Source organism: Balaenoptera borealis (assembly GCF_965194805.1).
Source record: "Balaenoptera borealis genome assembly, chromosome: X".
Taxonomy (NCBI): domain Eukaryota; kingdom Metazoa; phylum Chordata; class Mammalia; order Artiodactyla; family Balaenopteridae; genus Balaenoptera; species Balaenoptera borealis.
The window spans coordinates 112,525,410-112,539,264 of NC_138881.1; the positions used below are offsets into that span (position 1 = coordinate 112,525,410).

The 13,855-nt window shown below is 38.4% G+C and overlaps 1 protein-coding gene across 1 annotated transcript in view; it reads left to right on the forward strand.

Moving 5' to 3' along the window:
- HPRT1 (hypoxanthine phosphoribosyltransferase 1) overlaps positions 1 to 13,855 on the forward strand; it is a 33,180-nt gene that overhangs the window by 16,785 nt on the left and 2,540 nt on the right. The window contains exons 4-6 of the mRNA XM_082377988.1: positions 5,992 to 6,057; positions 9,378 to 9,395; positions 11,476 to 11,558. Coding sequence (XP_082234114.1) covers positions 5,992 to 6,057; positions 9,378 to 9,395; positions 11,476 to 11,558 — 167 coding nt within the window. The remainder of the gene's footprint in view (positions 1 to 5,991; positions 6,058 to 9,377; positions 9,396 to 11,475; positions 11,559 to 13,855) is intronic.

Consider the following 13,855-nt stretch of genomic DNA (forward strand, 5'->3'; position numbering starts at 1 on the left):
CGAGCGGGGTCCACTCTTCATCGCGGTGTGCGGGCCTCTCACTGTCGCGGCCTTTCTTGTTGCGGAGCACGGGCTCCAGACGCGCAGGCTCAGTAGTCGTGGCTCACGGGCCTAGCTGCTCTGCGGCATGTGGGATCTTCCGAGACCAGGGCTCGAACCCGTGTCCCCTGCATTGGCAGGCAGACTCTCAACCACTGCGCCACCAGGGAAGCCCCACAACTTCTATTTTTTAAAAAAATTAAGGAGGGACTTCCCTGGCAGCGCAGTGGTTAATGATCCGCCTGCCAATGCAGGAGGCACGGGTTCGAGCCCTGGTCTGGAAAGATCCCACATGCCGTGGAGCAGCTAAGCCCATGGGCCACAACTACTGAGCCTGCGCTCTAGAGCCCGTGAGCCACAACTACTAAGCCTGCGTGCCACAACTACTGAAGCCCGCACGCCTAGAGCCCGTGCTCCGCAACAAGAGAAGCCACTGCAATGAGAGGCCCATGCACTGCAACGAAGAGTAGCCCCCGCTCGCCGCAACTAGAGAAAGCCCGCGTGCAGCAACGAAGACCCAACACAGCCATACATACATACATACATACATACATACATACATACATACATACATAAATAAATAAAGTTTTAAAAATTAAGGAAATTGATTAATTCACTCAGCAAACATATTACTACCTGTTGTATGCAAGGTACTGTCTTTTAGGCCATGAAGAGTGATTCTTTTGAACATGTTTATCAGATCCTAGTCCCAAACCAGACATGGAATGAAAAGCAAGAAGACAGGATGCAATAACTTCTGAAGGTTTGAAAACAGTGTACTTGAAAATACCAGATATTAAATATCAGCACTAACATTTCAATCTTTTCTGGTACCCTGTTGTACTAAATGAGATCTTTGATGTGTTTAGAGCAATGCTGACCAACAGAACTTTCTGTGATGATGGAAATGTTCTGTGTCTGTGTTGTCTAGTACAGAGCCACTAGCCACATGTGACTGTGAGGCTGTGAAATATATCTCGTGCAACAGAGGATCTGGTTTTGTTTTTTTTTGTTTGTTTTTTTTTTTGCCACACTGCGTGGCATGTTGAATCTTAGTTTCCCGACCAGGGATTGAACCCATGCCCTCTGCAGTGGAAGCGCGGATTCGTAACCACTGGACCCCCAGGGAAGTCCCTGAATTTTTAGTTTTATTTAATTTTAAATAATGTGGTTAGTGGTTATTATATTGGATAGTGCAGGATTAGATGATCTATAAGGGCCCTGCTTCATCAGCATCATTTTTAAAACTGATAATAGCTTCTTTTTCCTTTAAAGCAACATTTTAAGTTTAAAATAACAGGTAAATAAATTGACTTATTACCTGGGCGTATATCCTTCCAGACTTATTATGTTCTGCATATATTTTTAGAAAATTGGATATCTGCCGTTTTTCATCTGAGTTGCAGTCTACCTCTAAACGTTTATGATTCTAATATTCTCACTTTTGTTGATATTTGATCAGGGTACAGGAAAACAGTTAAAGGACACAGAGGATGGTTGAAATTATGATGTGAAGAGAAAATATGATTGAGTGTGGTGGACTTGGGACCTAGCTGGATGTAGAAGGAACAGTTGTTTCCCCATAACTCCATTCTAGGGTCCTAAGGAATGATCTGAAGTTCACTGCAAAAAGGAAGCCACATATTGCTAAGCCACTAAGTGCTCAGGCTGGACTTCCTACCTCAGTGATACTCCTAGTCTCACCCCCTTGGGAGCCCGGTTTCCGTGATTAACCTCTCTGCATTCTCTTATGGTCTCAACCTGTTTGTTCCAAGCCGTTCTTTTGCAGCCCACTCATTCACGTGTTTTCACACAGCTTTCTCTCTTCTTTTCCTATACCAAGCTTCAGTTCTTGTTGCTACCTGGAGGTTTGCAAAATTTTTAGGGATAGACAAATAAGAAAGTTCCTTCCTATTTCCCTTCTCTTTTTTTCACGTAGACTCGAGAAAAGGTAGATAAAATGGAAACACAGACACTGAGGGTATGTATTTGGTAGACCCAAAGAGCTTCTCTGGGGATTTTATGTAGTTGACAGTGACATTCTGAGTTAAGGACAGATTGGGCTCTGCCATGCCAGTCCCATCATCTCCTTAAAGATGAAGCACATAAGAGTCACTCAGTAATGAAATGCAGCAGGGATACAGTGGGAAGCTTGTCATAGACAGGAAGGGAGGGAGCAAGGGAAAATCCTCTGGTGGGGTAATTGATTCATGGGTGCCATTTGTATGCAATTTGGGCACTTATACCTGTATTCTAGCACAGTGGACTGTAACATTTTTCTTAAATGAATCTTCTGTATTACCCTTCGTTTAAAAGGTGGCTGTGTTTCCAGAAAAAGGAGCCTCGAAGCTAAAACCCTTGGGGCGAACAGAAATATGGAGATTTAGATCTAGTGCAGCAGCAGTGTCTTGCGTGCTTGGAGTTCTCTTGTCTCCTACCCTGTCACCATCGCCTTTGGAGCGCAGGGTTTTTTCCATACTTTTCAGTTCTCAGATCTTTACTCCTTTTCTCTGTAGAAAAGGGTCAATTGAAGTCGACTGTAATACCAAATTTATACAGAAGATGTCGCTATTTAACTTGATTTACTGTGTAAATCGTTTACTACTGTGATTCGCTCTCATTGAAAGCTTCAGGTTTCATGCAGTTTTTTGTTTTTGTTTTTTTTTGCTATTAGTTCTCTGTCTTTGAAACTCTAGGTTTTAAGTTAGTTAGAATAAGAGGTGTCCGAAATTTCCTTAAGATGAGAAGTAATATGCAAGAGTTTTTTGATATTGGTAGTCATACTTATGTATCTTACGTTTAGTTTGCAACACTGTATACTGTTGGCCCATTTGTGTTTTTCAAAAATAACACTCCATAAAATACGGACACATATATAGAAGTGTATGACAAAAATAGAAGTACAGGCACACCTTGTTTTATTGCGCTTCACTTTTTTTTAAATAATTTTTTTTTAATATTTTTTGGCTGTGTTGGGTCTTAGTTGTGGCATGCAGGATCTTTCGCAGTGCATGGGCTCTGTAGTTGTGGCACACGGGCTTAGTTGCCCTGCGGCATGTGGGATCTTAGCTCCCCAACCAGGGATCGAACTGGTGTCCTCTGCATTGCAAGATGGATTCTTAACCACTGGACCACCAGGGGAGTCCCTGTTGCACTTCACTTTATTGTGCTTTGCAGATACTGCATTTTTTATAAATTGAAGGTTTGTGGCAGTTTTGTGTCAAGCAAGTCTATTGATGCCATTTTTCCAGCAGCACTTGCTCTCTTTGTGTCTCTGTGTCACATTTTGGTAATTCTCGCAATAGGTCAAACTTTTTCATTATTATTATATTTGTTATGGTGATCTGTGATTAGTGATCTTTGATGTTACCATTACAAAAAGATTAAGACTCGCTGAAGGCTCACATGATGGTTAGCATTTTTATTTTTTATCTATTTATTTATTTATTTGGGGTGGGGTGGGGTTTTACCATAGTTTCATGTTTTATTTTTAAAGAAACTGCTGAAGTGTTTTCCAGAGTGGCTGTACCATTCTACATTCACATAAACAAAGTATAAGTGATCCACTTTCTCTGCATCCTCCACAGTATTTGATGTCACTATTTGATTTTATTTTTCAATTAATTTTTATTGGAGTATAGTTGATTTACAATGTTGCGTTAGTTTTTGCTGTACAACAAAGAGAATCAGTCATACATATACATATATCCACTCTTTTTTAGATTCTTTTCCCATATAGGCCATTACAGAATATTGAGTAGAGTTCTTTGTGCCATACAGTAGGTCCTTATTAGTTATCTATTTTATATATAGTAGTGTGTGTATGTCAATCCCAATCTCCCAATTTATCCCCGCCCCTTTCCCCCTGGTAACCATGTTTGTTTTCTACATCTGTAACTCTGTTTCTGTTTTGTAAGTAGGTTCGTTTGTACCATTTTTTTAGATTACACATATAAACAATAGCATTTTTTAGCAATAAAGTGTTTTTAAATTAAGGTATTGTACATTGTGTTTTTAGACATATTGCTATTGCACACTTAATAGACTACAGGACAGTGCAAACATAACTTTTATGTCCACTGGGAAACCAAAAAATTCGTGTGACTTGCTGTATTGTGACACTCACTTTATCATGATGATCTGCAACCAAACCCGAAATATCTGAGGAATGCCTGTATATAAAAGTAGAAAGTCTTCTTATCCCTTCTCACTACTCAGAGGTAATTGCGGTTATAAGCTTTTTAAAAATGCTGAACAGAAATGGTTTCGTAGGCAACACATTGCTCTGTAACTTGGTGTTTTTAGTTACCATTGTTCATGTCAGTGTGTATAGATTATCAGATTCTTTTTAATAGCTCCACAGTATTACATTGTGTGGATGAACTTAATTTAAATAGTTCCCTGTTAATAGACATGCTGGTTGTCTCCAATTTTTGTTTTTTATAACAGTTGATACAATGAACATCCTTGTATGTACCTTTGCACACTTGTGTTTTTGTAGCTTTGATTCCTGGAAGTGGGATTGCTGGGGCAAATGGCATGCGTGTTTACAATTTTAATAGGTATGGCTATATCTTTTTCAAAGGACAGTGTACTGATTTATACTCTCACCAACAACAAGAGTGCTTGTTTCCTGTCACTCTTGCCAAAATATATATCATCAGGCTTAAGTTTTGCCAGTGTGAATGGGTGAACAGGAGAATCATGTTGTTTGAGTATTTGTTTCTCAGATATCATTTTATATGTTATGACATTCTTTTCTGTGAATTACCTGTTCGTGTTCATTCTCCATTTCTCTATTGGATTCTTATTGTTGGAGCCCAGTGTATAATAGAAATACTCGTTACAGATCTTTTCTTTCAGTTTGGGTTCGTGTCATGCCTAAGTTTTTACCTTTCTGAGAATGTGAAAATATTCTACGTTTTCTTCTGGTCTGCTTATGGCTTTATTTTTTACGTTTAGATTTTAATCCATCTGGAATTTATTTTTGTGTATGCTGTGAGGTAGGGATCATACTTTATTTTTTTCCCAAATGGATTACTAGTTGATGAAACACCATTTATTGAATAATTCATCTTTTTCTTACTGACTTGAAATACCATCTTTATCATATACTAAATCCTCATATATTTCTGGGTCTGTTTCTGGGCTCTATTCTGTTTGTTCCTTGATCTCTTTGTCTATTATTGTGCTGGTACAGCACCATTGTAATTGCCACAGCTTTGGTATGGTTTGCTCTCTGGTAGGGCAAGTCTAAGCTGTTTCATTCACCTGCTCTTTCACTCCAGTTTTCTGTCTTGAATCCAGCACAGCCAAATTATGATCATTATCACCACCAACTACAGTGGGTGTGGAGCATTCCCTTTTGAAACTCTTTTAAGGGTTTCTACTAGATTCTGTGATAGCATAAAACTGGGAGCCTAAGAGGTATGCTTTAAAGGACTACTGATCAGACCTGATTTCCCAGACTGTGCTGAAGATGACCTGGGCCTGAGCTGGACTTTTGAGGGAAATATCTTTGGAGTCGAGTGTGATATAGATGAGACCCTACAACTTGACTGACTCATGGGAATGGTCGAGGGCCAGAACCAGACACCTGTCATGCTAATAACCTCTTTCGTGGTTCAGAAATTACTGAGACTGAAGATGGGCAGCCTCTGTAACACTGCCCACTGGAAAATGGGTGTACCCCATTTTTAGGACTCTTCGAAGCATCAAATCAGTAATGGCCAATTAGAACTTCTTAATTTTTACTAATCTCTAGTTGAAAGTTACCTAGTCATTCATTTCTAGAAACATAATTCTTACAGTTTGTATCATTTAGAAAATCATAATGCTATGACATTAGATAGCTAACTTCTTAAATCTTCTAGTTCCCATTTGATAATTTGAAATGTGTGTGTATACATGGAAAGATATACATATATATTTATCTTTTTTTTTTTTAACTAGAATGACCAGTCAACAGGTGACATAAAAGTAATTGGTGGAGATGATCTCTCAACTTTAACTGGAAAGGTATGTATCTTGAAGGGGAAGAAAAGAACATTCCATACCGAGTCAATTAGTAACACTGTGCTTTCAATCCATCACCAAGAGGCAGTTTAGATAGTTATTTATGCACTCAAACAAGGGTTATTTAACCCTTGGAAACAACCTAAGTTAGGTATCTTTCTCTAGGTCATATAGCAAAGAGGCAGCAAAATCCAACATTAAACATCAAGTCTGTGTTGCCAAGTACTGCTGGTATGCTTCTGTGGGGATCTAATTTGGGATCCTTCAAAAGAATATATGGGGGAAAGGACAGTCTTCTTTTTAAAAATAGACAGCACATAGTTTCTTAAAAGATAGAGAAACAGTATAATGTAGTGACTGAAAGTATGGGTTCTAGAGCTGGAGAGCTTTGATTCAAAGCCTGGCTCAGTACCTCCTAGCTATGTGACCTTGGACAGGTTATTTAACCTCTCGTCTCCCATATGATGCTACTGGCAGTCATCTCAGTGAGTTAAGGGGATTGAGTGATATAATGCATGTAGAGCTCTTAAAACAGTTTCTGGTAGTTAGAACACTTAGTATGTTCAAACATACTGTTATTTTAAGGAATCCCAAAAAAGAGTTTAAAATACATCAAAATTCTTCCAGCATAGACATTTTGCTGAGATAATAGAGCTATTAAAATACTTGAATATTTACAATATTATTCTTCAGATACACTGAAATGATTTTTGAGTAACCAGTGATAAATGATGGAATGCTATTTTTTTTCAGCTGCCAGTTACTTTTTTGCTTATAAACACAGTGCCAAATATAAAGGCATAATCTCATAAAAGCTTCACAAGACTCCTCGTGAGGTAGATATTATCATCCCCATTTTACAGATCAGGAGACTAAGACTCAGCAAGGTTGAAGGACTTGTCCAAAGTCACACTGCCAGTTAAGTGGTAGAGCTTGAATATAAATGCAGGTCTATCTGGCTCCAAAGCTCTTTCCTTCCTCTGGTTTTTAGATTTTAATGTTTATAGCTTACTTCACTGAGTTATCTGTAAGGCAACTTTAACATGCAACACTTGTGTCAAATTCTGTGGTCCCATATCAGGGTCATGCCAAACTAATGTTGTCTTCCTCAACATCTTTTGAAAACTTCAAAGGAGAAATTATAATCTGTTGACTCTTTTCCCTTCCTGCCAGACCTATCCTCCTTCCCTTTCAGCGTGCTTTGTCCATATTTAGAAGTCATTTGAAGCCCTTACTCCTATAATCAGTTTTTAGTGCTGGAAGGGACCTAGCCTTCAAAGCTTTCTGTGATTCCATTTGACCTTGCCTTTCCCACCTAATGGCTCTGTCCCACTACATAGCTCTGTGATCTTAAAAGGTCTCTGCTTCTAAAATAACTTTCTTTTCATGATAGTCACAGTAAGCACATTTATTGTGGAAAAAAAACAAGACGCAGAAGTTGGGTGAAGTTGTTTCTTGGTGGTAAGATTATGGGTTATTTAGACTTTCTATTTCAGTTTATCTCTGGCGGATACCGTGTGTGTGCAGATACATATATATATGAATAGTTTTCCCCTTTTTTCCACTTATGGTTGAGAATATGGGCTTTGGACCCTGAAAACCCCTCTTCAAGTCTATCCTCTACCACTTGACTATTTTTATGGCTTTAGGCAAGTCATTTGACCTCTGAGCCTCATTTTTTTCATTTATTAAGTAAGGATGTAGCTATTTGATGTAAAATAAGCTCTCAGTAACGGTAGCAATTCTCATTCTTTTATTTTTTAAACAGTAATGACATCATACTCTGGGTACTGCAATTTTGTGTGGCAAATATTTAATCTCTCAGCCTCATAGTACTAAAAGTCTTTGATTATGATTTAGACAAGGTTTTGCAGCTACTTAGTATTAGAGGCAAGACTAGAATCCAGTTTCTCTGTCTCATAATTCAATGCTCTTTTCAAACTGTAATTCCATCCCATGGTGCAAATTGCTGCATCAGTGAGCCAAAGTTACTGATGGGAAAATGTTGTCCTTCAGATGTGCTAGCTGGGCTAGAGAAAATGCTGAGAAAGAACCACATGGTAGGTGGTGAAACAATTATTGGTCCATTAATTGATTACAGTTGGCCCTTGAACAACATGGGTTTGAGCTATGTGGGTCCACTTATATGCAAATTTTTTTCAATAAATCCTTACTACACTACTACACGATCTGTGGCTGGTTGAATCTGTGAATACGGAGAAACTGTGGATATGGAGGGCCGACTGTAAAGTTATATGTGGATTTTCAACTGTGTGAAGGGTCAGTGTCCCTAGTCCCCTTGTTGTTCAAGCATCAACTGTATATTCAGTTTTCCTAAAGATTTAGGTTACAATATCTTTTGAAAAGAGAGAAATTAGTTGTGATATGAGGAAAGGAGTAAATTGCATATGAACTATGGTAGTAATATAATGTATATTATAAAATGCATGCAGTTATAAAATTATAGATTACATAAGGTGAGGTTTAAAAAAAGTTCTAATATTTCTTTCTTTCAACCCAGTGGATCTTGTGTGCCCTACCTTGATAACCACTGACTTAGAAGAGTATATAGAACATTAAAATTCTGATGCTTGTAGGTATGTGATAGAGAAATGAGAACTACAAATAAGCAATATAACACGAATCTTCTTGTAACCAGTATGTGAAATGCTACCTCATTCCCAAGAATAGATATAGGACTCTTCTCTACCTCGGAGGTAATTGTTAGACAGTATTTTCTCTAAGGGTTCTAACAGCTATAAAATTCTGAGACGTAGAAATTGGGTTAAGGGTTTATGGTGGGAGGAAGCATTGGTATCTTTTAGTTTAGTCCAAGAATATGAACACATCCAGAAAATGCAGATCAATTTCAGCCTACTGAGAAAATGCATTTTGAATTGGATTCCATATGATAAGTTAAATGCATGATTTTGGAGTTATTGTACAAATTATAGTTTTGAATGTTAGAGTTGGAATACACGTATTAGTTGAAGTCCCTCATTTTCCACATGGGAAACTGAGGCCCAGAGAAATTTCGTGACTTGCCCAAGATTAGACCTCTGTTTAAGTAATGAAAACTCTTAAAAAATGAACATATGGGTCAAATTTTATTTTTAAAAATTCCATTGCAGTGAAAATTTTATATTAAAGAGTTCCAAATCCCAACAGATGGCCCATTTGTTTAAATCAGGGTTCGATATAGTAAAGTAGCTTAAAGCAAGAATTTGGATAAATCCTTAGAGTTTGTTATGATGTGACTTGAATTATAATTGGAAACACTGTCTGATTCATTGTACTGATTTTCATTTCTCTTTTTCTTCCAGAATGTCTTGATTGTTGAAGTAAGTTTTACATACTTTTAATATAGTGTTTATGATTTTCTAACTTGGTATGCACAGTCCTAAAGGTAACCCAGGGAAAGAAATTCCTTTTCATCAGTTTTAATGGTGGGCTTGTGTTATAAGGGAGTGAGATTGTTTTTTTTCTAAGAAATATTTAGTAATTTACTTTTACTGGATAGTGGAAACATTTTGATATATTTCTTACCCCTCTCTTTTTGGCTTGAAATTTTTTTGTTCCTTTTAAAGTTACACATATCATTCCCATCCATGCTTTTTATGCTTCTATTGCATGTATATAACCATATACAAAATATATTTTTTGATAATTTATCTAGTGCTACACTGTATATATTCTCTCTTGCAGCTTGTTATTCTCACTCAAAATTGGTTTTGAGGTTATTCATGTTGAAACATACAGAGTTAGTTCACCTTAAAATCCTTCATAGCATTTCAATGTACAAATCAACCTATTTATTGCCCTACAAATAGGGAGTTTGCTTCCAATTTTTCTTACTACAACAGGGCTGCTAAGAGCATCCTTTTGCGTTGTCCTGTGTGCACGTGTGTGAGTTCCCTCTGGATACAGGCACTTAGAAGTGGAATGACTGGGTTTTAGAATTTGTACATTTTCAATTTTACTACTGTTGCCAAATTACTCATCAAAGTACTTTATATTCCCACCAATAGAATGAGTTCTTACTCTTTTATGTAAGATGGTGTAAGGCTTAAGAGCAACAGTAACCCCGGATTCATTTTTTGTTGTTACCAAGGTTTTTAGAAACTTTAGCTTATAGATTAAAAAATAAACGAATAACACTCTTTTCACAGGGTTTGTGTACATGAGTATCCCTGGGAACTGGTTGCTTTTTTTAAAATGCAGATTCACTAATTCCACTTCAGATTGCTTCATTTTGTCTGGGGTATTGCCGCCTAACAAATTACCACAGACTGAGCAGCTTAAAACAACACACGCTGATTATCTCAGTTTTCAGGGGTCAGAACTCGAATACAGGGTAGCTGGGTCCTCTGCCCCAGGTCTCATCAGGCTGAATCAAGGCTGGGGTTCCTATCTCACCTGTGACTTATGGTACTCTTCCAAATTCATTCAGGTTGTTGGCAGAACTGAGTTCCTGTGGTTGCAGGACTGAGGGCCGCGTTTTCTTGCTAGGCTGTCCTCATGTCCTAGCACATGGCCCTCTCATATTGACAGCTGACTTCTTCAAAACCAGCAGAATCTCTCTCCAGGCTGCTACAGCTGTCTTGTGTAACACAACCTACTGACAACCCCATCATTTCGCAAGTCCCACTCACACTCAGGGAGTGGGGGATTATTCTGAGTGTGTACACCAGGGGGCAGGAGTCCTGGGGGCCATCAGAATTCTGTCTACCACAGCCCAGAAATCTGCATTTTTCACAAATCCCCAGCCCTGATGTTTCTGATGACTTACAGCCCCACTTTGTGAACGCTGCTTTATACCATCTGTAGAGAATATTTTCATTGAAGAGCATTAGGGTTATGGTTTAAGAAATGTTTTCCCAATTAGAGATAGGTTTGTTTTGAATAATGTCCTACTTTTGACTAAATAGCTAAGATTCACTTTCATGTAAAGTAATTCTACATGGTAAAACTTTAATACTTTGGATACTTTTAAGATGGTATAAAGCAGTGTTTCTTGGTGTGGTCTCTCAACCACCTGCATCCGAGAGTTGGAGCATCCTGATCTTGAGTTTATAAAAAAAATCTAATATCTTTTATAATGAAGGGCAGCACCACAACTCTCTAATAAAATATGTGTGTACATACTTGCATATATATATTTAAATTAGCTGTCATTGATCTCTTGGTGCCTATAAAATCCAGCCCTGAGGACTGGCATTCGTACTGCTTGCTGAGAGCCAGATGACTTACAGATTCCAGAATATCTCAGTATGAATTGTGGTGAGAATCACTGCACCGAAAAAAAAAAATGGCATTATTCCAGTTATATATGGGATTTTGTTTTTTTGTGTTTATATAATGACTGAATTTAAAGGTACGATGGTTTTATTTACCATTTAAATGTCTTTTCTTTTTTTAAAGGATATAATTGACACTGGCAAAACCATGCAAACCTTGCTTTCCTTGGTCAAGCAGCATAATCCAAAGATGGTCAAGGTTGCAAGGTATGTATATAACATTTTGACATAGGATACTTTCTTCATTTGTAAAAAGATTAATTGCTTCTTTGTAAGGGTAAATTTTCTTATCTTCAAAAAGTAATATAATCTCAAATAAGACTCAGTAAGTGTCCTTTGTAAATAATTTGTCATGTGTTAAAGCCTTTCAGTGCAGTCGCCTTATTGCCCAATGTTATTAATATTTAGTTTTTCACCAATCTAATAATGATATCAAACTTGTCCTGGGTAGCATGGCAGAGGGTTTGGGGCCTCTTTGCAAAACTGAGACCAAGGATCCCAAAGACGGGTTAGGAGGTGGTAGGAAGGAGTGGGCCCTGGAGATCCTGAGCTCCTGGAATTGAGTGATGTAGTGGTCCCGTGTGCTGCATCTTGTTTTGTAGCCACATTGAAAATGTACAATGCCTGCTTCCTTTCTTCTAAGCCAACCTCACTTCCTGGTCCTACCTATGCTGTTTGACTTATTAGTTCTACTTGTGTTTATCCCTAATTATAGTTTCACTCCCCAACATCTCAGAGGTAGACTATTATTCCCACTTCACAGATGGGGATACCAAGGCATAGGGAATTATCCAGAGGCACAGAGCTGGATCACTATAGAGGTAAAATTTGAACCCAGGCAACCTGGCTCAGAGTTCATGCCTTACTATTTTTTTTGTCAGGTGACATCCCTGGGTGTTTTGGGTTTTTTTTTTCTTTTTTTTAAAATTTTTGACCAATCTGCAATTTTTATGTAGGGGTCAGATAGTGATCTAACTTTTTTTTCCTAAACGATTAACTGGTTTTTATAAACCCCTTTTAAAGGATCAAAGTATTTGTCGAACATCTTTGAATCAGAGTAAGCCTTCTACTGAGTCGTGTGTCAGCAGTTTGTCCTTTGGGGCTTTTCTGATAGCTGGTGCCAGTGTATCATCAGTGAGGTTTTACTTTAAATGGATTTGGGACAGGCATGATGAGAGTGTAGAAATGATGCATTCTAGGGCACTAAGCAGTTTCCTGCAGACCAATCAGTGCACTTGCTTATTTCTCTACATGCTTTCAGGGTTTTAAATGTCAACCTACTGTGGCATATACTCCTCCAGATATTCTTGTGTGCCTCTTTCCTGGAATATGCTGTGAAACTGAGATAGACTGCCTCATGAGAGAGATATTTCCTGTAGCTGGAGGTGTGGAGGGTCATTAGTGATGGGGCTGTGGCCCAAGTGGGTTGTTTCTCAACCTTCTTTTCCTAATCTCTTCCTTGCCATTAAATTTAATATCACAGATATATTGTGTAGCTATTTATGTAGTGTATGTGTATCTGTGCTTTATACCTAAAAAGATTAAGTACAAAGCAGGGTTAAGAATGACTAGAAAGCTTTTTAACTTAAAAGTTAAATTAAAAATTAAAAACCATTAACTGACAGGCATGTCAAATGCTGCAGCCACTTTGGAAAACAGTTTGGCAGTTTCTTACGAAACTAAACCTGTAACTGCCATACAACTCCAGCAGCTGCACTCCGGGCATTTCTCCCAGAGAAATGAGAACTTACATCCGCGCAAAAACCCGTGTGTGAATGTTCATGGCAGCTTCATTTGCAATAGCCCCAAACTGGAAAGAGCCAAAATGTCCTTTGGTAGGTGACTGGTTAAACAAACTGTGGTCCACCCTACCATGGAATCCTACTCAGCACTAAAAAGGAACAAACTGCTGATGCACACGACCTGGAGGAGCCTCAAAGGAACGGTGCCAATAAAAGCCAACCTCAAAAGGGTAAATACTGTATGATCCCATTTATACAACCTTCTTAAAGTGACAGAATGATAGAAGTGGAGAACAGATTAGTGGTTGCCAGGGGTTAGGGGGTGGTGGGTGGCTGTGGCTATAAATAAAGAGGTAGCAAGAGAAAGCCGTGCGTGATGGAAAGTTCTGTATCCTGATTGTGGTGGTGGTTACACGAATCCACACGTGTGTTACGATTGCGTAGAATTACACACATAAACATGAGCACAGAAAGCTGATGAAATTCGGATAAGGTCGGTCCACCAACGTCCATGTCCTGGTTGTGGTAATCTACTACAGTTATGTGACATGTTCACTGGAGGAAACCGGAGAGAGGGCGCATGGGCACTCCCTGTGCTTTTTTTTTGGCTACTTCCTATGAATCTGCAATTATTTTAAAATAATTCATTGAGATCTATAGGAATATGAGGTGCCGAGTTCCCCTGAACTCTTAGTACAGCTTGCACTGAGTTTAATGATACCTTTTTTGGATTGTTCCTGAATGAGTTCAGGTAGATGGAGG